The sequence below is a fragment of the Lynx rufus genome, unplaced genomic scaffold, assembly GCF_022079265.1.
Source record: "Lynx rufus isolate CCGP_SWC_20201006 ecotype Redwood Valley unplaced genomic scaffold, mLynRuf1.p SCAF_23, whole genome shotgun sequence".
Taxonomy (NCBI): Eukaryota; Metazoa; Chordata; class Mammalia; order Carnivora; family Felidae; genus Lynx; species Lynx rufus.
This window is the reverse complement of record NW_025814838.1, coordinates 9,995,246-10,020,258: the sequence shown is the minus strand read 5'-3', so window position 1 is coordinate 10,020,258 and position 25,013 is coordinate 9,995,246. Positions and strand designations below refer to the sequence as shown.

Below are 25,013 nucleotides of genomic sequence, written 5' to 3'. Positions count from 1 at the left end.
CCATGAGGTCAATGGCCTAGAGCAAGTTAAAAGTCACCAGATGGTTGTTGGTGATTTCTGTCAGCACTCTGTGAAGCAGCTGTGGTGGGAGCCTCCAGCGAGGACTCGGGAGGGGGTCGGAGGGGTAGGGGAAATAAGACGGGTATCCCTCACGCTTACTTTCTAGGAAAATCCACAAAAAGCGTCACGGCCAAGATGATGATGAGGTCGAAGATCATCAGCTTGTACATTTCCTGTCCAACTTGGGTCTCCCAGCACTGGAACCAAAGAGATCAAGAGAAAATGAGGCCCTTGGGGCTCCTGGCTGGCTCGGTTGGTAGGGCATGCACTCTGGATCTCAGGGTTGTGGGTTCAAGCTGCATACTGGGTGGAGTGGTTACTTAAAAATAAAATCGTAAAAAAAAAAGAGAGAGAGAGAGTGCCAGGTTCTCAGATTCCTTCCAGAGCCCTTTTCGCCCACAGATCCTGCTACCTCTGGAGGCCACCAGCAGATGCTCCTCTGAGCTCCAGCACAGACTTTGGTTTTCAAGCCTAGAGAAGTGTCTCCTGTGTCGGACTGTGCCATACAGCAGGAAAGTGAGCCAATCTGGGATTCAAACCCAGAGGTTTGAGGGCTGTTCTCTTAACCTTGAGCCTGTCACCCCAGGATGACCCACCCTGCAGGATACCCCCATCCCTGCAGCCTCACCGGGTAGAGTTTCTGGTTGTAGCCACAGAGCTCACAGGAGTAGTTATCACAGGATGTAATCTTGGAGCCCAGGGTGAATACCAGCACACAGATGGTGGCCAGGCGCATGAACACACACCTGCAGGGAAAAGAGGGAGGGGAGGGTACAGGACGAGGAGGCCTCAGGGCAGGCCGGCTCCTTGGAACTGAAGCTACGAGTGGAAAAGCTTCAAAGCAAATCTAGAAATATTAGAGAGTTTCTGTTTGGGATTATGAGAACGTTCTGGAAAAGGATAGTAGTGCTGGTAGCAACACCGGGAATGTACTTAATGCCACTGAATTGTACACTTCAAAATATCTAAAATGGGAAATTTCATGCTGTGTATGTAATTTGCTACAATTTTTTAAATGGTGGGGGGGAAAAAAGATCAAAAAGCTGGGAATTCCTGCATCCATGATGATGCAGCCACACTACAGAACATTACACATTCCTGAAGGGAACTAATTGTGTCTTCTAAGTAGAAGCTTTGAGAGATGTCTGGTATACTGGGGAGTGGAAAAAGCATGTTACAGAGTGCCACTTAGATAGGATCCTATTTCTGGAAGAACACAAAACAGGCAGATGGACAATGGCAACCATGCAGATGAGAGCTGCCTGGGGGAAGCAGGATTCAAGACAGGAGGGCAGGGGCGCCTGGGTGACTCAACTGGTTCAGCATCCGACTCTTGAATTTGGCTCGGGTCATGATCTCAAGGTTTGTGAGTTCAAGCCCCATGTCAAGCTCTGCGCTGACAGTGTGGAGCCTGCTTGGGATTCTCTGTCTCCCTCTCTCTCTGCACCTCTCATGCACTCTTTCTCTCACAAATAAACAAAGACAGGAGGACAGAGTGGGCTAACCTTTTTTAAAGATGCTTTTCTATTGTTTGCTTGTAAAAAAAATAGAAATATGAAAAAGTTAGGAGGGGGGAGCAAAGCACTCTTCTGGATACATAGCCTGCCACCTGACGTTGTGTCCCTCCTGGCAGAATGTGAGTACCCAGCACCACTGGGGATGGGCCCACCACTAAAAATGGAATCTAATGAAAAGTCAGATTTGACACAGTTTAGAGCAACTGTAGGCAATAGGAGGATACAATACACCACGAAGAAACAATGAACTAAATCCACACTAGGCGATGTTCTACGGGACAAATGCCCAGTGTCCACCCAAATCAATGGCATAAAGAAGGGGAAGGGGAATTCTTAAAAGACTGAAGGGGGCTTAAGAGACAACCAAACGTAGCATGTGGATCCTGTTTGGATCCTGGTTTGAACAAAACAATCCTAGAAAGCCATTTGCAACTTCATCAGGTAACTGGCTGGATTTTATTAGGTATGATGATAGTATGTTGAGGAAGAAAAAAAAAGGTGAAGTAAGATTTGGGCAGAATAATCCAGCAAAAGTTGGGGAGCGGACAGGTGAAACAAGATTAGCCAAATGTTGGTAATGATTGAAACTAAGCGATGGGCATATGGGGGGTTCATTATACCTTTTGTTCTGTAAAAGTTTTGGGGGCGCCTGGGTGGCTCAGGCGGTTGGGCATCCGACTTCAGCCCAGGCCATGATCTCACAGTTTGTGAGTTCGAGCCCCGAGTCGGTCTCAGTGCTAACAGCTCAGAGTCTGGAGCCTGCTTGGGATTCTCTGTCTCCCCCTCTCTCTCTGCCCCTCCCCTGCTTGTGCTCTGTCTCTCTCTCAAAAATGAATAAACATTAAAAAAAAAAAGTTTTGTTTTTAAGAAGCAAATGCCCTCTGAGGCATGAAATGCTCTATTTCACACTGTCCCCACCTGGTTCTCTTCAGCTCATTTGTGTTAGCTCCCCAGACCCTGCTTTACAACTGTCCTTTCTTTCTTTTTTCTAGGAAACTGAACATTTATTAAGAATGAAGAGAGATATTACAAGTTATAAGAAGTCAGCTGAAACACATCTGGTCAGTGACTTAGCCATTTTCTTGGTACTCACTATACCAGTAGATGCCTCAGGCAGGTTCGTGCAGTAAGCCCCTGTGACTCTCCTCCCCTCTCTTCCCAAGGCCCTTACACCGGCTAGTGAGGTGGCAATGTGAGGGAATTCATGCCTCCGGGAGCCAGCCACCTTTAGGAAGTCCAGAAGTGCCTTGTTGGGTGGGAACACTCTTAAGAGCTTTCCTACCCAAACTCCCAGTTGTCCAGTAGGACTGAGCCCCAAGTGCCAACAGCTCCAATAAGATACATTTTATCCCTTCTCTCTCTCTCTCTCATTCCCTCACTCCCCTGCTGGTAAACACTTGTCATTTCTAACATCTTCCAAGCAACACCGCCTCCCAGGGCCCCCACCTCATGCCCTCGGCTGTTGATATGCTAACACATGTACAAAAAATATAGTACCGCTGAGTACATGCTTAAGTCAAAGAGATTTCACTGCGTGGGCACACTCCGATTCATTCACAGGGGCTGTCTGAAGGCTGTAGAGGCCTCTTGACTCAGCAGGAAAAGGTGCCACAATTGATCAGCAATGTCTGCCATGAGCAAGAAAGCGGGCAAGTGGTGATCTGCTTGGCATGTCTAGGCATTACCTAAGGATTGTCAGCCGGATCTCAAAGCCTGGGGAATAATCCTCATAGTGGATAATTTTGGCAAAGATCATTGGGGTGATAAAATTGGCCAGCGTGATCACAATAGAAGGCAGGTACAATATCAAAAGGTTCTCTCCAAAAACCATCTTGTCAATTTCCTGTGAAGATAACAAAGGGAAGTTTGCACCCAGATGAATCAACCTTGAAAGAACTTAACTCTGACGTAGTCAAGTCATTATGCTGAACACCTTATATGCTATATGTCAATTATATTTCAATAAAACTGGAAGAAACAAACAAAAAAGAGCTCAACTATACATATTTAGAAAAAAAACAGAAGAAAACATATATGTCATTCAACATGGCCCATAAACATAAGCCATTTCCTTCCTCAGGTGTTCAAATAGAGGAACTGTGCTCTAGCACCTCAGGAAGAAAAATTAGCTCTATTGGATTAAGGTCAAGTATTGAAAGAAATCCATGGATGGGGCGCCTGGGTGGCTCAGTCGGTTAAGCATCTGACTCTTGATTTTGGCTCAGGTCACAATCTCATGGTAGTGAGATCGAGCCTCAAGTCGTGCTCTATGCTGAGTGCGGAGCCTGTTTGGGATTCTCTCTCTCCCTCTCTCTCTCTGCTCCTCCCCTGCTCATGGTATCTCTCTATCTCCCCCACAAAATAAATAAATAAACATTAAAAAAAAGAAAGAAAAAAATCCATGGAATCTGTATTAATGGGCAATTTAAAGTATTATTAAGGCCATAGTAGAAATTGATTTGGACTAGCCAGTCCCTCCTTTCAGAGTAATAGACTAATTGGTCACATATGTGGCTATCTGGGATAAAACTATGTTTCCTGGCCTCCCTTATAGCTAGGTACAGCCATCAGGGATGTGAGTGGAAGTTTTAAGTGCAAGCACTAGGTCTTGCCCTTGAAGGAAAGGGTGTGCCTTCCCCGACCCCTTCCCATTGGCTAGAACGTGAATGTGCTCAACTGTCTCGTACCACATAGAAGAGAACGCATCCTAAGAATGGCAGGGTCACAACAGGAATGAACCTGGGACCCCGATGATTGATTTCATGAAGTAGAGCCACCAGATGAACTTGGCTTTTTTAAACCACTGCTATTAAACTTTTTTAAATGTTTTATTTATTTTTGAGAGAGAGAGAGACAGAGTACAAGTGGGGGAGAGGCAGAGAGAGAAGGAGACACAGAATCCGAATGAAGCAGGCTCCAGGCTCTGAGCTGTGAGCACAGAGCCCAATGCGGGGCTCGAACTCACAGACTGTGAGATCATGATCTGAGCCAAAGTCGGACGCTTAACCGACTGAGTCACCCAGGCGCCCCTAAAACACCTGCTATTTTAGGTAAAGTGGGGCCCCAGCTAGTAAGTAGTGGAGTTGGCAATTAAATCTAGGCAGGCAAGCCTGAATTTGGAATCCTGTGGATTCCAGGAGGAATTCCAAACACTCTTTTTGGATACTTTTGTATTTTTATTAAAAGTGGAAATTGTGGGGGCGCCTGGGTGGCGCAGTCGGTTAAGCGTCCGACTTCAGCTCAGGTCACGATCTCGCGGTCCGTGAGTTCGAGCCCCGCGTCGGGCTCTGGGCTGATGGCTCAGAGCCTGGAGCCTGTTTCCGATTCTGTGTCTCCCTCTCTCTCTGCCCCTCCCCCGTTCATGCTCTGTCTCTCTCTGTCCCAAAAATAAATAAACGTTGAAAAAAAAAATTAAAAAAAAAAAAAGTGGAAATTGTGGGCTCCTGGGTGGCTCAGTCAGTTAAGCGTCCAACTTTTGATCTCGGCTCAGGTCTTGATTTCAGGGTTGTGAGTTCAAGCGCCACGATGGGCTCCCCACTGGGAGTGAAGCCTACTTTTAAAACAATACATAAATAAATAAAACAAAATCAAAGTGGAAATTGGTCACCTCTGATTTTCCAGTTCTCTGTCATATCAGCCAGATTTATATCCACTTCAGACAATGCACTTGGCCTACAAAATGTCCAGCCAAAGCAAAAGTTAAACTGACTTTCACAGAGTACTCACTTTTTTCATGTGCTCTTGTGAGAATATCGTTGCTCTATAAATTGCATAAAAGCATGCAGCTAAAACAGCCAGAACAATGCAGTTCAAAAACAGTCTCAAAGAGTAAATCCGTATTGTTTCTTCCGAGGTCCTCTCTGCTATCTTCTGCCGTATTCTTTCTTCCTCCAGATCTGCCTGAGGGCCAAAGAAAACTCATCTGTGAGCACTGGGTGAAGCGATATTCAGGGGTTGAACATGTGATTCACTGTCGTGCCCTATCCAGCCATCTATAAGACCTTCCTTAAGCATTCATCTCCCCCCAGGTATCTTCCCAGACCAAGCTCAACTAGTCTTCATGTCTACTAAAGACCTAAGTCAACATAGAGCCTCCTATTTAAGGCAACAGACTCCACAATAAATGTGAAAACGGAAGCATAACCTATTCATGACATTACTTACATGCAGTATGTGCCATTCCTTTAAATTTTTTTTTTTTTCAACATTTATTTATTTTTGGGACAGAGAGAGACAGAGCATGAACGGGGGAGGGGCAGAGAGAGAGGGAGACACAGAATCGGAAACAGGCTCCAGGCTCTGAGCCATCAGCCCAGAGCCCGACGCGGGGCTCGAACTCACGGACCGCGAGATCGTGACCTGGCTGAAGTCGGACGCTTAACCGACTGCGCCACCCAGGCGCCCTCTTTTAAATTTTTTTTAATGTTTTATTTATTTTTTGAAAGACAGAGAGAGAGGGAGAGGGAGGGAGGGAGGGAGCGTGAGCGGGGAGGGGCAGAAAGAGACGAGGGCAAAGGATCCAAGGCAGGCTCTGTGCTGACAGACTGACAGCAACAAGCCTGATGTGGGGCTGGAACTCATGAACTGCGAGATCACGACCTGAGCCGAAGTTGGACACTTACTTGACTGAGCCAGCCAGGTACCCTGTGCCGTTCCTTTAAACAGATAATACATTTAATTTGATTCCTTCCATCTTACTTTATTATGGTTTTGATATAATTGTCCCCTCCTCTTTTTTTTGGTAGGTTTGGTCAAGATACTATTTGTTCCTCTTTCTCCCCTTATGAATCTGGAAATTCGTTTGTACTTTTTTGTATTCTCCACTCCACCTTATCGTTGTGGCCTCCCCCGTTAGTTGTTTCTCCTGGTATAAGTGACGCACGACAGATTCTCAACAGGTGGAAAAATAACAGCATGAGGTGGTGGGGAAGGAGGGAAGATACTCTCCCCTCCCACCCACCATCATGTCCCCACATCTCCAATCCCCAGTCCATCAGCTCCATGCGTAGGGTAAGGGGATCTCTGTGGAAAGCTCTTTTTTTTTTTTAAGTTTATTTATTAATTTTGAGACAGAGCACAAGTGGGGAAGGGGCAGAGAGAGAGAGAGAGGCAGAGAGAATCCCAAGCAGGCTCTGCACCACCAATGCAGAGCCCAATGTGGGGCTTGAACTCACACGCTATGAGATTATGACCTGAGCCGAAGTCAAACACTTACCCGACTGAGCCACCCAGTGGCACCCTCCGTGGAAAGCTCTTGAAACCAACACTGGGGAAACCTGCTGAGTACTGAAGACAGCCTGGCCCCGACCCAGCTGCTCTGCAAGCTACAACCCCCGCTTTCCAAGGCACGACTTTGCTGGCAAGGAACCCGCCGAGGGAAAAGCCAGCAGCACTCACCCGGAGCTCATACCGCAGGCTGCTGTGCTTCAGGTCCGCCATGCTACGGTTGGTGATGCAGAAGTCCCAGCCAGCAAAGATCTTGTTGCAGTAACTCTGAAAGTGCTCCTCGCTCCGGATCAGGTTGATTTTGAACCCTTCCACTGACCTGAGCCCAAGACATGATTCCCCTTCTTTTAAGAAGAGCATACAGGCCCGCCGATTGGCTTTGTTTACAATTTAAAAAAAAAATGCAGGGCTGCATTTTCCACTCATTTTGACATGGACACGTTCTGGACCATTCTAAATATGAGTGGCAGTTAAACAGGTAGCTTGTTGACAATTATGTCATCTGCCCAGTGGCTTTTCTCACAGCTGGAATAAATCTAAACTCTTTAACACAGCCTAGAGATCCTGCACTGTGCCATCTTTCCTCCCATACGGCCATTCTGCTGTAACTACCATGGCTTTGTTTCCTTTCTATAAACACACAAATTTCTCCGGCCCCAGGGCCTTTGTACTTACAGGACCCTCTACCCACTCTTGGGACAGTTCTTCCCCTGCCTCTTCCCAAGGCTGCTCCTTTTGCATCATTCAGGTTTCAGCTCAAATATCCCTTGCAAAGATTCCTCACTGCCCCATCTAAAGTTGTGACCCCCACTTCAAATTAGTCTATTTTCTTCAAGGCAATGAACCTAATCCGCAATCATCTTGCAGCCCCTTAACCTGACTCAATTAAAAAAATTTTTGGGGTGCCTGGGTGGCTCAGTCGGTTGGGCGTCCGACTTCGGCTCAGGTCATGATCTCGTGGTCCGTGAGTTCCAGCCCCGCATCGGGCTCTGGGCTGACAGCTCAGAGCCTGGAGCCTGTTTCGGATTCTGTGTCTCCCTCTCTCTCTGACCCTCTCCCATTCATGCTCTGTCTCTCTCTGTCTCAAAAATAAAGAAATGTAAAAAAAAAAAAAAAAAATTAAAAAAAATTTTTAATGTTTACTTATTTTTTGAGAGAGACAGCATGAGCAGGGGAGGGGCAGAGAGAGAGGGAGACAGGATGCTGAGAGCAGAGAGCCCAATCTGGAGCTTGAACTCACAAACCGCGAGATCATGACCTGAGCCAAAGTCGGACACTTAACTGACTGAGCCACACAGGCACCCCAACCTGACTAAATTTTAAATTCCTTGAGGGCAAGTACCCTGGCTATCTGGCCATTTTTATATCTGGAATGCCTGGACCATAATATGACCAAATATAATTGATGGATAAATCAATGTATAAATGACTTAAATGGTAAAATAGCCAAATATTTAGTGAGCACCTATTTAGGTAAGATGCCACTCGGTGGCACATTTCATAATTTTAATTCATTCAAATACCTTCCTGGAAAAAATACACCCCAGCCTTTGATGATATGAAAACATCGAATGCCACAGACTGTGTAGAGGCAACAGGATATTTTCAGGATTTGCTAGTGAGTTGTAAAGACAGCTGAAGTGTAAGGAAATTACAGTTATCAGTCATTCTGCCAAAAGGTCACAGCAAAAATTGTATATCAGAACCACCTGGGGTGCTCTTCCAAAATGCAGACGTCCAGGAGGCCTCACACTCTGAGATTCCTAATTCAGGAGATCCCACGTGGGGCCCAGAAATACATTATTTTAGCAAGCTCCATGGGGATTCTGAGGTCCTATCCCAGTTGAAACCCTATGATTTAGACCAAAACTACATTTTACAGGTGAGAAAGCAGAGATATAGAGGTGGGAAAAATTATTTCCCTAGATCCAGAGTGAGGGCAAGAACTGGGGCTAATTTGACGGTGACAACGATGGTAATTTTAATTCAATAAATGTCTGGAAGGTGCCAGTACTAAGTCCTTTACCTGCCTCGTTTCAGTTAATCTTCCATTTCACAGGGGAAGAAAATGAGGCTCACAGAGGTGAACGGGTGTTTGAACCTTGGTCTCTGGACCCCGAAGTCCAGGCTCTTTGCTGTTAATAGCACTTCCTCCTCCTGGGATAGACTTTCCCCATGACATCACACCCAGGCCTCCCTCCAGTCTTCCTCAGGAAGCAATCAGAGCCCTGAGGTGAGGAGCTTGGGCAAGGTCTGAAGGTGGAGTCACTATTCGGCTAATAAAGCTTAAATCTTCTCCAGGACTCCTTCCAAGGTCCCGGGAGAGCCTCCAGCAATGTGTTCATATGGTCCTGTTGTGTTTATTTTTTCAGACTTTACACAAGACCTTTTTGTATTCTTCATCTTAAAGAGGGCCCCTCCAAACTGTCTAAACCGCAGGCCCATAAAACTTGGATCTGTCCCTGCCATAATCATAGAGTAGCAAAGCCAGACCCCAATCAACTAACATTTCTCTACCATGCATCTCTCTGCTCTCAAAATGAGCCACTGCTTTTTTGCATCAGTATGCTGCCCATTTGAGTGGGCGATGGACACACAGCACTTAATTTTCATCTCATAGATGCCAACACAGGATATGAGTGCCCAGCTAGTCTCTGGGGCTTTTTCTGTGGTGATAAATCCTAGTCTCTGTGGAGGGCAACTCAGTCCTCAACATCCTGGTCCCTTCTATGCCTGTGATAAGGAGCTTCAGAGCCCCATGGCTTATAGCACCTATGCTCTCATGTAGACAGTGAAGCAGGTAAGAGAGGTGCCCACCCATAACCTTGCCTGCCGACCAACATCGTTGGGGCAGAGAGAGCAAGCTGTCCACTAAAAACTTGCGGTTCTCCTATAGTATTATATTAGTGCTAGAAAATAGCTGCCAGCCAGGGACATCTCCCAGCCTCCCCCACAGTTATCTTTGGTCTATAACTAATGGAATGTAAACGATGTGCATCACTTCCAGGCCTAGCCTATAAACACCTCCCATGTGATACTCCTCCATGTTTGTTTTCCCTTCCTGCCTTTCTAGCCAATGCTGAAAATGGCTGAAGTTTGGTAAACTTGAATCCCAGAATGACTGAGAAGGAGTCTACCACAGTAACCTGTGTCTCTATTCAGAACTTCATGTAAGAAAGATATACAACTCCTATTGTTTGGCTGTTGGTACTTTTTAGGACAATTGTTTGTTAGTAATTAAAGTAATTAATATTCCTTGCTATTCATGTCTTGGGAATTGGCATCTCCCACTGAACCATTGGTCTACCATGGAAAATGAGACGTTCTCCTATGACCTTGACCTGCTGACCTTAGTTGAAGGGTCGGGTTTGGATACCTGAATGAAGCAGAATCAATGAGTCTCTTCAAAAGGATTTCTGAACCTGTGACTGAGAGTCTATGTAAGGAAGCTGCCACCAGGAGAATGAGAGAGGAAGGAGCCCTTGCTTTTGGTTGTTTAGAAGACATACCTATATCCTTACCCTTCCTATAATTTGGAGCTTCCTCCCTACCTTGGTTCTCTGAGCCCCTCAGTTCCTCTTTACCGCAGTTAATCAGAGTAGGGTCTCTAACACTTGCAACCCAGTAGAGACCTGATTAGCATCCACACCAGATCCAAGGTAAGGGTACATTATGGCGCTGGCCAATGTGTGTCATTATGACTGACTGAAGCACCCCAGGCTTCTGCTCCAGCTCCCAAATTTTGCTTCCATTTCCTCCAGGTCTCCCCTGCCTGCAAAAGACTCATGGACCTTTCTTCCCAAATCCTACTCCTGGCCTCTGCTCATCCTTTGGGCAATGGCTCCAAGAGTCCACAGACCTCCAATAAACCCCAGCCATCAAAGGTAATGCAAAAAGAACACAATGAAGAGATAAATTTTACCTTTTCACTATCCAAAGAAGACTCAGGGCCAGGTAGGCAATCGTGCTTAACAAATAAGCCAGGGGCAGATCATAGGTGAAGTTCTGAAATTTCACCCCATCAATGGTGTAATGTCCATAAAAGAGGCAGGTCTCCTCCAAAAAACCCTGAAACAAAACCAAGGGCATGAGGTCAGACTGGTGAATTCACTTCAGGGAACAGGAGACCAGTCTCTGCCTCAAGAAACTCGCATTCCAGTGTCATTGTTCATCCCTGAATTCCCAGACACCAGAACAATGCCAGAATCATAAGGCATGTTTGGTTAGTGTTTGGGGAACAAAGCACGGATAAAACCCGAGCATTAAAAATACAGAGATGTATGATCCAAGAATGAAATTAAGAAAACAATTCCATGTGCAAAAAGAATAACATACTTAGGTATAGATTTAAAACATGAAGTGTAAATCACACAGTCTTTTTTTTTTAATGTTTATTTTTGAGAGAGAGAGAGAGAGAGAAAGACAGAACATGAGTGTGGGAGGGACAGAGACAGACAGACACAGAATCCAAAGCAGGCTCCAGGCTCTGAGCTGTCAGCACAGAGCCCAACATGGGGCTCGAACCCATGAGTCGTGAGATCATGACCTGAGCCAAAGTTGGACGCTTAACTGACTGAGCCACTCAGGCACCCCCCTCCTTTTCTTTCTTCTTTCTTTCTTTCTTTCTTTCTTTCTTTCTTTCTTTCTTTCTTTCCACTATCAAACATTGTTAAGAAAAATTAAACATCTAAATAAGTGGAAAACATCCCATGTTCATGAATCGGGAGAATAATGGCAATCTCCAAAGTGATCTACAGATTCAACACATCTGTATCAGAATCCCTGGTGGCTTCTTTGCAGTAATTTACCAGCTAATCCTAAAATTCACATTGAATTGTAAGGGGCCCAGAATAGCCAAAACAATCTTGAATAAGAATAATAACGTTGGAAGACTCACACATCCCAATTTCACTTACTATAAAACAACACTTATCAATACATTGTGGTAGTAATATAAAAATAGACCTAGATCAATGGAATAGAATTGAGGCAAATACATCTATGATGAATTGATTTTTGATAACGGGAAAGAATGGTTTTTTCAAGAAATGGTACTAAGACAGCTGGGTAGCAGATGCAAAAGAAAGAAAAGAAAAAGAAGCGGGGCGCCTGGGTGGCGCAGTCGGTTAAGCGTCCGACTTCAGCCAGGTCACGATCTCGCGGTCCGTGAGTTCGAGCCCCGCGTCAGGCTCTGGGCTGACGGCTCAGAGCCTGGAGCCTGTTTCCGATTCTGTGTCTCCCTCTCTCTCTGCCCCTCCCCCGTTCATGCTCTGTCTCTCTCTGTCAAAAATAAATAAACATTGAAAAAAAAATTAAAAAAAAAAAAAAAAGAAGCTGAACCCCTACATTACCCTATATATAAAAATTAACTTATGGATCAAAAACTTATTTTTTTTTATTTTTATTTTTTCTTTTTTAATGTTTATTTATTTTTGAGACAGAGAGAGGCAGAGCATGAACGGGGGAGGGTCAGAGAGAGAGGGAGACACAGAATCGGAAGCAGGCTCCAGGCTCTGGGCCATCATCAGCCCAGAGCCTGACGAGGGGCTCGAACTCACGGACCGTGAGATCGTGACCTGAGCTGAAGTCGGACGCTTAACCGACTGAGCCACCCAGGTGCCCCGGATCAAAAACTTAAATGCAAGAGCCCAAACTAGAAAACTCTTACAGGAAAATAGAGGACTAAAGTCTCCATGACCTTGAATTTGTCCACGAATTCTTAAGTATGACACCAAAAGCACAAGCAAGAAAAGAAAAAATAAATTGGACTTCATCAAAATTAAAAACTTTTATGCTTCAAAGGATACTATCAAGAAAGTGAAAACACAATCCAGAGAATAGAAGCAAATACTTGTAAACCATGTGTCTGAAAAGGACCTTATATCTAGAATATATAAAGAATCCCTGGGGATCCCGGCTGGTTAGTTGATAGAGCATGAGACTCTTGATCTCGGGGTTGTGAGTTCGAGTTCCACATTAGGTGTAGAGATTACTTAAAAAGAAAATCTTAAAAGAAAAAAAAAAAGAACTCTTATAGCTCAACAATAAAAAGACAGAATCCAATTAAAAATGGAAGGAGGATCCAAATACACATTTATTCAAAGAAGATACACAATGGTCAATAAGCACATGAAAAGATGCTCAACACCATTAGTCATTAGGGAAATGCAAATCAAAATCACAAAGAGGTTCCACTTTCACACAAACTGGGGTGGCTATAATCAAAAAGTCAGTAAATAGCAAGTGTTGATAAGAATGTGGAGACATCAGAATCCTCAAACATTACAGGTGAGAATGGAAAATGGTGCAGCTGCTTTGGAAAAGTCTGGCAGTTCCTCAACAAGTTAAACACAGGGTTATCATTTGACCTAGTGATTTCACTCCTAGGTATAGGTGTGGAATCACTAGTTGTAAACAATCCAACTGTCCACTGTGAATGGATAAACAAAATGTGGTGTATCTACACAATGGAATCTTATTAGTGGAACCTACACAACTGGAATCTTGTTCCAATGGAACAAGACTGAGAGATGCCAAAACATGGGTGAACCTTTAAAAACACTCTAAATGAAAGAAGCCAGAGACAAAAAAAAAACACCTATTGTATGATTCCATGTATATGAAATGTCAGGAATGAGCATTTTGTACACAAAGGTAGATTAATGGTTGCTCAGGGCTGGTTAGGATTGGTAGGTGATACTTGAAGGGCACAACATTTCTTTTTGAGGTGATGAAAGTGTTCTAAGATTGGCAATGATGGCACACAGAAAAACCATGGAATTGTGCACTTTAAATGGACTATATGATACATGAACTATATCTCAATAAAGCTCTCACCAAAACCAAACAAAACCCAAACCAAACCAAACCAAAACAAAAACCCCAAAGGCGCCCTATGTGAAAATATAGCATAGAAAAGCCCCCAGACTACTTAGGGTGGGAATAACCAAACACCTCACTCTTCTCCTTTGACAGCAGGAAAACTGTAGGAGAGTGGAAAGGGAATATATACAGAAAGCAGAAATAGTATACAAGGTACATAGATGTTCAGTATAGTATCATTTATAAAGGAGGAATATGGAAGCAATAGAAGGCTGTCTGGACCATGAAAAATCCGTAATATAAAATATGAAGTAAGACCATATAAAGTAAGGTTAGGAGTAAAGTCAAAAAAGCTGTGAACCAGAAGGTCACGAGAAAGGTCAAGAAGGCTATGAACCAGTGTTAAAGGTTAGGTGGCCTCTGGGGAGAGGTACTTTCACTTTTTACTCTATAAATTTTGTATTTTTTTTTTAATTTTTTTTTTCAACGTTTATTTATTTTTGGGACAGAGAGAGACAGAGCATGAAAGGGCAAGGGGCAGAGAGAGAGGGAGACACAGAATCGGAAACAGGCTCCAGGCTCCGAGCCATCAGCCCAGAGCCCAACGCGGGGCTTGAACTCACGGACGGTGAGATCGTGACCTGGCTGAAGTCGGACGCTTAACCGACTGCGCCACCCAGGCGCCCCTAAATTTTGTATTTTTTATGATAACCATATATTGTTATATTGAGTATTTAAATACATGTTTACATGTATTTATTTATTTTGAGAGCGAGTGAAGGGCAGAGAGAGAGAATCCCAAGCAGGCTCTGCTTCGAGTCTGATACAGGGCTTGAACTCACGAACCACGAGATCATGGCTTCCCTTAAGTCAATTTTTATTAGAAATAAAAACGTAGAAACAGAAGATTCTATCTTTAATTCTTCTGAAGGCTGGGTACACAGGCTACAAAAACTTGCCCAACTATACGAAACCTGTTTTCATTGGCCCAGGTCGGTATCAGAGCTGTCTGTCATCAGTATCTCCCCTTCAAAATAATGTAACATTATAGGGCCAAGATCCAGTGGGCCTGGAAAAAGATTTATCTGATTTGATCATGAGCTCAACTGTTTTCAGCAAAGACAAGCCATTGTTTAACCTCTCTGGCCATCTCTCCTTTTATCATGGTATGCTAAACATTTATGATCAAGTGCATCTAAGCCTCCTATAATTTCTCCTATGAGGAAAAAGGTTATGGTGTGTGGAGATCTATAAAAAGAAACTTTTCTTGTGGAATGTAATTTACAGAAATGGGCCTAACAGCAGTTCTGGGAATTTGGTCCCACTTTGCTATCATTAGCGACCTTGGGTTACTCACTGAATTTCTTTCCCCCTTGCATATTTTATATAGCTTCTGTTTCTTCTTTTGCATAGTGGACATTTTAACACATGTCTGATAATTCCTCTCAATTGCTGTGAGAAAAACATAAGCTCAGAGATGTAAAAACCACTTTTTCGAAATCAAATGCAATGGACAAATTCAAAGCTTTGCACATTCGGTAAAGCAGAAGTAACTTTCAGGGGCACCTGGGTGGCTTAGTTGGTTAAGTGTCTGACTCTTGATCAGACCTGAGTCTTGATCTCAGGGTCGTGATTTCAAGCCCTGGGCTGGGTTCCATGCTGGGCATGGAGTCTATTTAAAAAATAAAAAATAAATAAATAAATAAAATGAAGACTAGTAACTTTCAGAAAGACTTTTTATATATTTGTATTTTTTATTTTTTTTTAATGTTTATTTATTTTTGAGATAATGCGAGAAGCAGAGTGCACGCGGCAGAGGGTAGAGAGAGAGGGAAACACAGAATCCGAAGCAGGCTCCAGGCTCTGAGCTGGCAGCACAGAGCCCGACGCGGGGCTCGAACTCACAAACCGTGAGATCATGACCGGAGCCGAAGTTGGACGCTTAACCGACTGAGCCACACAGGGGCCCCTATATGTTTGTATTTTTTAAACATGTAAAGGAGTGGTTCTTTTTTTTTTTTTTTTTTTTTTTTAAGTAGGCTCCATGCCCCACATGGGGCTAGAACTCACAACCATGAGATCAAGAGTCACAGGCTCTATTTTGAACCAGCCAGGCACCCCTCTAAAGGAGTGGTTCCTAACCAGAGGCAATTTTGTCCCCCAAGAAACATCTGGCAATGTCCGGAGACATTTTTGATTGTCACAACTGTGGCTGCTACGGGCATCCAGTAGGTAGAGGCCAGGGACACTGCTGTACTTCCTACAGTGCTCAGGACGGCCCCCACAACAAAGAAGTATGGCTCTCAAATATCAGTCGTGCTGAGGTTGAGAAAAACTGGTCTAGAAAGCAGAGATGGCCATTTTCCATAGCTGCAATCTCATTTCCTGGAAAAAGTGGGATAAACAAATGGAAGCGCACAAAAAAAATCATTTTTTTTTTTTTTTTTAGAAGAAAGAAGATGAAAACCGTTTGGAACTACTATAGCAAGGAGGAGATTAGTTCCACTTTAGAGCAGGGGGTTAACCTGGGATTAATCAACTCCGGATTTCAGGGAATGTGTATGGATGTGTACAAACGTGTGTGTGACTCAGGTCTTTGTGTGTAATTTCTGGGAGGAAGAGTCCAGGCTTTCATCTGGGTGGTTGAAGACCCCAAAATGTAAGGTATTACAATGTCTGAGAAATTAAATAAATTCTATTTGGGTTTATTTTCACTGAAACTTCTTTCTGTGGGAGAGCTCAGTATTCTGCTATAGGTCAATACAAAGGTGGCAGGGACTAAGGAAAGGCCAAAGGCTGAAAGTGACAAAGCCCATTTCCTGTATAATCTAGCAGCAGGTAGGTGAACATTATCCTTGCCGATGGTGGTCAACTCTTGTGTTTGGCTCACCACAGATACTCAGGAAACTGATCTTTAAGTTAACCTATTTTTTGGGACACCTCGGGGGCTCAGTCAGTTACGTGTCTGACTTCGGCTCAGGTCATGATCTCACGGTTCGTGGGTTTGAGCCTCACACTGGGCTCTGTGCCGACAGCTCAGAGCCTGGACCCTGCTTCTGATTCTGTGTCTCCTTCTCTCTCTGCTTCCCCCCTGCTCATACTCTGTATCTGTCTCTCTCTCAAAAATAAATAAACATTTTTAAAAATTTTAAATTAACCTATTTGCAGTATATCGAGGGTCCAAATACAGAATTATGTGAAATACTTACAGTGCCAGAGAGCAAGTCTATGATATAACTATAAAAGTAAATGAGTCCAGAACTACTTATTGGATACACTGTGCATTGAACATCTGTGAAAAAACAAAAACAAGAACGTCAGTGGAAATAGTTTCACAGTCTCTACAATTTGTCTATCATAATTTGTGTACATATGCATGCATATGTATATATATTTAGACATGTCACATATAATTATGTGTGGATGTGTTTATGAACTTGTGGTTTTCTGTCTGCAGTCCAAACCTCAATACACCAAGTACAGCAGCATTTTCCCCTCTCGCTATTCTCCCTGCACATCTGTGGATGTGTGTCTTTTTCTGTACATGTTTCTGTACATGTATGTGGGTCTACTTATAGCATGTGTTTTGTTTGTATTGGTATTTTGTGCTTTGGGGATCACGTTTGCACGTGTTTTGGAATATGTGATTGATGTATTGTTATTCCATTGTAAGCACATCCAATTTTAAAAGATCTTCCCAGGTGTGTAAATAAACATGCAGCTTCATTAAAACAACCTATATTTACATATGTACAAATGATCAAGAGATTATCTGAATACTAATTTTAGTGCAACTACCTTATCCTTGAACAGCTAATTCACTTTTTCTGTATCAGTTACCTTTGCTATGTAACAAATAACTTCAAAGCCTCAGTTACTAAACATACTAAATATGTATTTTCTCATTCATGGAGCTACAGTTTGAGCTCATGTAGCTGATTTAGGCTGAGCTAGGATGGACTCCAGTCTTCCAGTTGGGCTCAAGTCTACACCATATCACTTCATTCTGGGGCCCAGGCTGAGGCACTGGGCCCTCCCCAGGACTCTTCTCATAGACAAGTCAACCACATAAACCATTTCAAGCTAATATTCCTCTGGACAAAACAAGTCACATGGCCAACTGCAATATCAACAGGGCAGAAAGTATTCTCTGCCACAGTGGGAGGCCCTACAAAGTCACAATTACAGGGGAGTGACAAATTGAGGAAAATAACCCAATCTCTGAACCTCTGAACCCTGAAACTCTGAACCCTTCTCTGAACCTCAGTTCCCCTTTGTTAAAAGAAGAAAGTTAACGGTCAGTTAAGCATCTGACTCTTGATCTCAGCTCAGGTCTGGAACTCATGGTGGTGACTTAAAGCCCTGCATTGGGCTCCACAATGGGTGTGAATGCTACTAAAAAAAAAAAAAAAAAAAAAAAAAAAAAGGAGTTGCACCAGTTCCTCCAAGGCTAATTTCCAGTTCTCCCATTTTATAATTCTAACATAAGTTGGCACTGACTCAGCTCACCCTACTTCTGGCCCCTAGCACAGAGCTAGGAATCAAGAAGGGAATCGATAAATGTCTGTGGATGACAGAAACCCTCCACATTAGAATAAACAGAATGCCCAAAAGATGTGACTTCTGTTGAGCATTCAGTAAAGAAACACACGTCCGGCACTTGCTATAATGTCTGGCACATAACTGGTAGGAACTGAGTGTCACCATTATCAGAGATAAAAGTCTCGAAATAAAGTTATTGGAGTAGGTTATATCATGCTTGCTAAATATTCCACTTTTCTAGCCCACAGTGCTCCTCCCAAGTGGTAGATAGGCATACAGTGACAAGAACATTCTCACAGCAAACCAGGCCTCAGACTCACCCGTGTCTTTGGACGGAATGAGCACAAAGGTGCTGTTGGTGATGTTGTATTTGGTGAGCAAGACGGGGAGCAAAACCAGCATAAAGATAATCAGAAAGATCACCAAGTTCAGCAACACCAGAAACCGCAAGAAGGAGAAATAGGACTGAATCCCAGTGCCAAACTTCCCTGGAAAAAAGAAATCCAGACATCACCAACCAGGAGCATCAACCCACACGCACTACCCGCAATACATCCAATCAGCCAGAAAGCTGAGGGACTTGGTGGGGGAGGGAGGAAGAAACATTTTGTATATCTGCTGTTGGCTTTAAGGCTCTCCTTCTTTCACTTGTAAATCTACACTCCATCTTGAATTAGCTATTTCACAATGGTGTGTGGTAGGACTCAGTATCTTTTCTTATATGAATATCTAATTGACTCAGCACCACTTACTAAAAAGGCTACCCTTTCCCCAGTGAATTGCAATAGGTGCTTTTGTAACTGACCATGACTGTATGAACCCGTTTCTGAATTCTTACAAGCCCCTTTCTGAATGAAAACCTCCAGAAAGGCCATCACTAAACCAGAAAGGAAGCTGGGCATGGAAGCTTGACTGCCAGGATCAAATCCTTCAAATCCTGAGGCTGCCTCATCCTAGCTGAGTGAACCTGGCCAAGTATTTTAACCCATCAGAGCCATTCGAATGATAAATACCTATATGAAAGGTTCTTGTGAGGATTAACTAAGCTAGTTATGAGTGAAATCTTTAACACAACACCTACTAGATAATAAAGGCTCAACTGGGGTCAGCTTTTATTATTTTGCTCCAAACGTGATGTTGTGCTTAGATCGCAAAAAAAGTACGGCGAAATGGTTAAGTTTGTTTGTTTTTAATGTCTATTTATTTTTGAAGGGGGGAGGAGGGGAAAAGAGAGAGAGAGAGAGAGAGAGACAGCAGGGGAGGGGCAGAGAGGGAGGGAGACACAGAATTTCTATCAGCACAGAGCCAGCCCGATGTGGGTCTTGAACACACGAACCATGAGATAATGACCTGAGCTGCAGTCAGATGCTTAACCGACTGAGCCACCCAGGCACCCCCCAGATGGTTAAGTTTTAAGTGAGCCTATGAAGTCCCTTGTGACTGTGTTTATATTCTCCTAATAAAACAATTTTAAAAAGCATTTTATTGAATAAATTACCAAGAGTATTTTATAGGTCTTAAAATAGTAATATTGACCGCATTTCTTCCATTCATCCTGCCACATTCACTACAAACTTTACAAAATTCCCACTTTAGCAGATTTGAGGAGTTGTTTGTAAATTGTTTTTGCTTTATGGCTACGTAACCCTAAGAGGTATTTTCTCCCTGGCCCTGCTATGTCACCCAAATGTTGAAATGTTTCTTCCTAATCTTATATTGTGGCACAACTTGCAATTTTTTGTATACTTGCTATGGAATGAATTGTGTCTCCTCCCTCCCTCAAATTCATATGCTGAATCCCTAAGCCCTAATCTGATGGTATTTCGAGGTGGAGTCTTTGGGAGGTGTTTAGGTTTAGATGAAGTTATAAGAGTGGGGCCCCATGATGGGATCGGTGACGTTACGAGAAGAGGCGTCAGAACTGAAGCTCTCTCACCACACCCCTCTCCTCTTTTCCCAAGAGCACACAAAGATGAGGTCATGTAAAGACACAGCGAGAAGGCAGCCTGGTCTTGAACTTCCAGTCTCCAGACTGTAAAAAAATAAATTTCTGTCGTTGAGGCCACCCTGTCTATAGTATCTGATTAGAGTAACCAGAGCTGACTGTTGGAATCCTGCAGCCCAATTCCCCCCAATATGGGGAAGGACGGATCCTCGGTATTTTCAGGGCCACGGGCACCTTTGGCAGTCCAGTGAAGCCTAATGAACCCTATTTCAGAATAATATTTTAAACGCCCCAAATACAAATAGACCTATGGTTATAATATTAAAAACCGGTTATAATATGAAAAACCAAATGTGTGCTACAATAATATAGGAGCATCTTCATTAGCACATTAAATAACAAGACCTAGTGGCAGATCCTGCAGGTTAACTGCTACAATTTCAAAGTAGTGATGAGCATAAATGGTGTTCCAAGACAATTACAGCCGGAAGGGATAGGAAAATACCTGATTTTCCTGCTGACAAAGACACAGGTTCTGTTAATCCTAACTGGGGCTGTTGCTCCCATTCATCACGGAAAGAAGTGCTAAATTTCGTCTAGAGGTTAGAGAAAATGAAGCTGTACTTTCCGCCGGGCATGGGAGACTTCTGCCAAGGAGCGCGGAGCCCGTGCGCAGATTGTGGGGCGTGGTACCTTCTATGCTGCGAATGTCGTCCCGCCACAGCTCCAGGTGGGTCGTCATCTCGCGAGCCTTCCCTATGAACCTCTTCCAAGACTTGCTGCTATACCGTTTCCACTGGTCCCACTCAGATAAATACTTCATCTGGGTCTCCTGAATGTTCCTGCGTTAAAAAACAGTCATGACAGGGGCGCCTGGATGGCTCAGTCAGTTAAGCGTCCGATTCTTCATTTCGGCTCAGGTCATGATCCCACAGTTCGTGGGACTGAGCACTGCCTGAGGTTCAGCGCTGAAGGCATGGAGCCTGCTTGGGATTCCCTCCCTCCCTCTGTCTCTCTGCCCCTCTCCATGCGCCTACTTGCTCTCTCTCTCAAAATAAATAAATAAATAAAAGTCATGACAATGATCATGACAAGGTCATCAAGTCTCAGCATCAAATAAAATCCCAGCCAACAGGATGTGGAAAACCTGGAGCCCTCATACACTGCTGGTGGAAGTGTAAAATGCTGCAGCCGCTAAGGAAAACAGTCTGGATATTCCTCAAAATGTTAAACACAGAATTCTGATATGACCCAGCAATTCTACCCCCAGGTAGGTACCCCAAAAGAACTGACAACAGGGTCTCAAACAAAAACTTGTACATAAATTTTCATAGCAGCACTATTCACAAGAACTGAAAGGTGGAAACAACCCAATGTCTACCAATGGATGAATGGACAAACAAAATGAGGCACATCCATACAATGAAATATCATTCAACCATAAAAAGGAATGGCATATTGGGGCACCAGGGTGGCTCGGTTGGTTAAGCATCTGACTCTTGGTTTCAGCACAGGTCGTGACCTTTTGGTTCTTGAGTTTGAGCCCTACATCTGGCTCTGCACTGACTGTGGGGCCTGCTTAGGATTCTCTCTCTCTCTCTCTCTCTCTCTCTCTCTCTCTCTCTCTCTCTCCCCTCCTGTATCTCTGCCCCTCCCCTGCTTGTGCTCTATCTCTCCCTCTCTCAAAATAAATAAACATTAAAAAAATTTTTTTAAAGGGGGGGTGCCTAGGTGGCTCAATCAGCTTAGTATCTGCCTCTTGATTTCAGATCAGGTCATGATCTCACAGTTCGTGAGATTAAGCCCTGCATGACAGTGCAGAATCCACTTGGGATTCTCTCTCTCTCCCTCTTTCTCTGCCCCTCTCCTAGGCTCATGAGCACGCATGCACACTCTCCCTCTCTCTCTCAAGATAAATAAGTAAACTTAAAAAAAAAAAGGAAAAACAAATAATCCAGTGAAGAAATGGGCAGAAATCATGAATAGACACTTCTCTAAAGAAGACCTCCGGATGGCCAACAGGCACATGCAAAGATGCTCAACGTCGCTCCTCATCAGGGAAATACAAATCAAAATCACACTCAGATACCACCTCACGCCAGTCAGAGTGGCTAAAATCAACAAATCAGGAGACTATAGATGCTGGAGAGGATGGGGAGAAACAGGAACCCTCTTGTACTGTTGGTGGGAATGCAAACTGGTGCAGCCACTCTGGAAAACAGTGTGGAGGTTCCTCACAAAATTAAAAATAGACCTCCCCTATGACCCAGGAATAGCACTGCTAGTAATTTACCCAAGGGATACAGGAGTGCTGATGCATAGGGGCACTTGTACCCCAATGTTTACAGCAGCCCTGTCAACAATAGCCAAATTATGGAAAGAGCCTAAATGTCCATCAACTGACAAATGGAAAAAGAAATTGTGGTTTATATACACAATGGAATACTATGTGGCAATGAGAAAGAATGAAATATGGCCCTTTGTAGCAACGTGGATGGAACTGGAGAGTGTTATGTTAAGTGAAGTAAGTCATACAGAGAAAGACAGATACCATATGTTTTCACTCTTATGTGGATCCTGAGAAACTTAACAGAAACCCATGGGGGAGGGGAAGAAGAAAAAAAAAGGTAGAGGGGAGAGAGCCAAAGCGTAAGAGACTCTTAAAAACTGAGAACAAACTGAGGGTTGATGGGGGGTGGGAGGGAGGGGAGGGTGGGTGATGGGTATTGAAGTGGGCATCTTTTGGGATGAGCACTGGGTGTTGTATGGAAACCAATTTGACAATACATTTCATACATTAAAAAAATAAAATAAAATATTCAAATCAGAAAAAAATAAATAAATAAAGCCACTCCTGGGGCGCCTGGGTGGCACAGTCGGTTAAGTGTCCGACTTCAGCCAGGTCACGATCTCGCGGTCCGTGAGTTTGAGCCCCGCGTCGGGCTCTGGGCTGATGGCTCAGAGCCTGGAGCCTGTTTCCGATTCTGTGTCTCCCTCTCTCTCTGCCCCTCCCCCATTCATGCTCTGTCTCTCTCTGTCCCAAAAATAAATAAACGTTGAAAAAAAAAATAAAATAAAAAAAATAAAATAAAGCCACTCCTTGTTAAAGGCAAAAAAAAAAAAAAAAAAGGGGAACTGCATACTGATATACACCACCACTTGGATGAACTTTGAAAACATGATGCTAAGTGAAAGAAGCCAGGTACAAAAGGTCACATGTTGTAAGATTCCATGTATATGAAATGTCCAGAATGGCAAATCTAAAGACAAAGAGTAGATTAGTAGCTGAGGGGAGGGGAAACAGAGAGGAGTAACTACAGACGATGAGGCTTTGGGGGTTTGCAGAGCTACAAGACAGAGGGAGCCTGGGTCCCTGAATGACTACAAAGTTCCCCTTTGATCTGAACCCAGGACTTTTATGTGAACAAGAAATAAACTTCTAGAGGCGCCTGGGTGACTCAGCTGGTTGAGTGTCTGACTTCAGCTCAGCAGCTCAGGTCACGATCTCACCATTTGTGAGTTCCAGCCCTGCATGTGGCTCTGTGCTGTCAGTACAGAGCCTGTTTTGATCCTCTGTTCTCTGCGCCCCTCCCCGACCTGCTTCTTGTGCTCTCTCTTTCTCTCTCTCTCTCTCAAAAATAAATAAAACATTAAAAAAAGAAAGAAAGAAAGAAATTTCTAATATGTTGAGTTATTACACGTTCGGGTAACTTTGTCACTGCAGTGTGGATTACCTTAAGTAATACATTTCTAATTACATGAACTCTTCAGGAAATGCATTCCATGCATACAACACACCCGTGCCTAAAACATACATCAAATGCCTTCCAGATGGCTACTGAACAAACCTTAGCCTCCGCTTCTCAGAGATGTTCAGTGCATACTTCCGAATCGATTGGCTATTGATGTTTTCAGTGATTCCTCCCTCCAACTGGCAGCTGTAAGAGTCTGTCGGCTTTAGCAAAGTGCCACTTTGCTTCTCTCGGGTAGGAATGGTCGTCCTCTTGCGTGCAATGGACCGATAGCTTGGCAATTCTTGAAGGAAATTCACAGGTGGAGAGGAAAAGCAACTGGAGTCCAACGAGAGGTTCTCTGAGCAAGAAAAAAGAGAATCATCAGTGACTCCACTGAGCCTGGGAGCCAAAAACACAAAACTTGCATAGGAGAACTTGGGTCTCAGAGGCCATACCCAAACCTGGCAGATGGTCACTAGCCTGTGCCACAGACAAAAACATTTGTATCTTTTTTTTTTAGTGTATTCAAAAAAAATTTTTTTAACATTTATTTATTTTTGAGAGACAGAGTGAGACAGAGCATGAGTGGGGGAGGGGCAGAGAGACAGGGAGACACAGAATCTGAAGCAGGCTCCAGGCTCCGAGCTGTCAGCACAGAGCCCGACGTGGAGCCCGAACTCACAGGCTGTGAGATCATGACCTGAGCTGAAGTCGGACGCCCAACCGACTGAACCACCCAGGCGCCCCTAAAACATTTGTATCTAAATTATTCTGTTTACCAGGACAGTGCTCGGGACGACGACACCATCCACAAATGGGTTCACTTTCAGCAGATGTGTGTGCAAATATGCGTTAGGTTACATGATATCTGAGTTCTAGTGTTTGGCTGCAGCCACCAGCTAAATGTGTGACCTGAGACAATTATGTGAACTCTTCCACATTTGTCAAATGGGGCTGGTACCATTTGCCCCAACTCTCTTCACACAGTGTAGGCTATAATGATGTATAGGACAAAACTTTGAAAAGCATAAAGCACCATGCAAATGCACGATGATAACATCACTAGCAACAACAATAATAATCGCATTTACAGAGCATTTCCTGTGCACCAGGCACTGTGTGGAGAGTTTCACATGCACTCATGGATCTGGGTCGGCCTTGTGATCT

General features: G+C 43.9%; 1 protein-coding gene across 1 annotated transcript in view; it reads right to left on the bottom strand.

Annotated features, from left to right (window-relative positions):
- Positions 1-24,181, bottom strand: part of TMC7 (transmembrane channel like 7) — a 39,015-nt gene extending 14,834 nt beyond the window's left edge. Inside the window, exons 1-10 of the mRNA XM_047087721.1 lie at positions 23,961-24,181; positions 20,806-20,954; positions 18,488-18,655; positions 16,835-16,917; positions 10,726-10,871; positions 6,975-7,122; positions 5,304-5,477; positions 3,263-3,420; positions 689-806; positions 160-257 (exon numbers count right to left, since the gene is read on the bottom strand). Of these exons, the coding sequence (XP_046943677.1) occupies positions 160-257; positions 689-806; positions 3,263-3,420; positions 5,304-5,477; positions 6,975-7,122; positions 10,726-10,871; positions 16,835-16,917; positions 18,488-18,655; positions 20,806-20,935 (1,223 nt within the window). The 5' untranslated portion in view covers positions 20,936-20,954; positions 23,961-24,181. The remainder of the gene's footprint in view (positions 1-159; positions 258-688; positions 807-3,262; positions 3,421-5,303; positions 5,478-6,974; positions 7,123-10,725; positions 10,872-16,834; positions 16,918-18,487; positions 18,656-20,805; positions 20,955-23,960) is intronic.
- Positions 24,182-25,013: the final 832 nt, after the last annotated feature.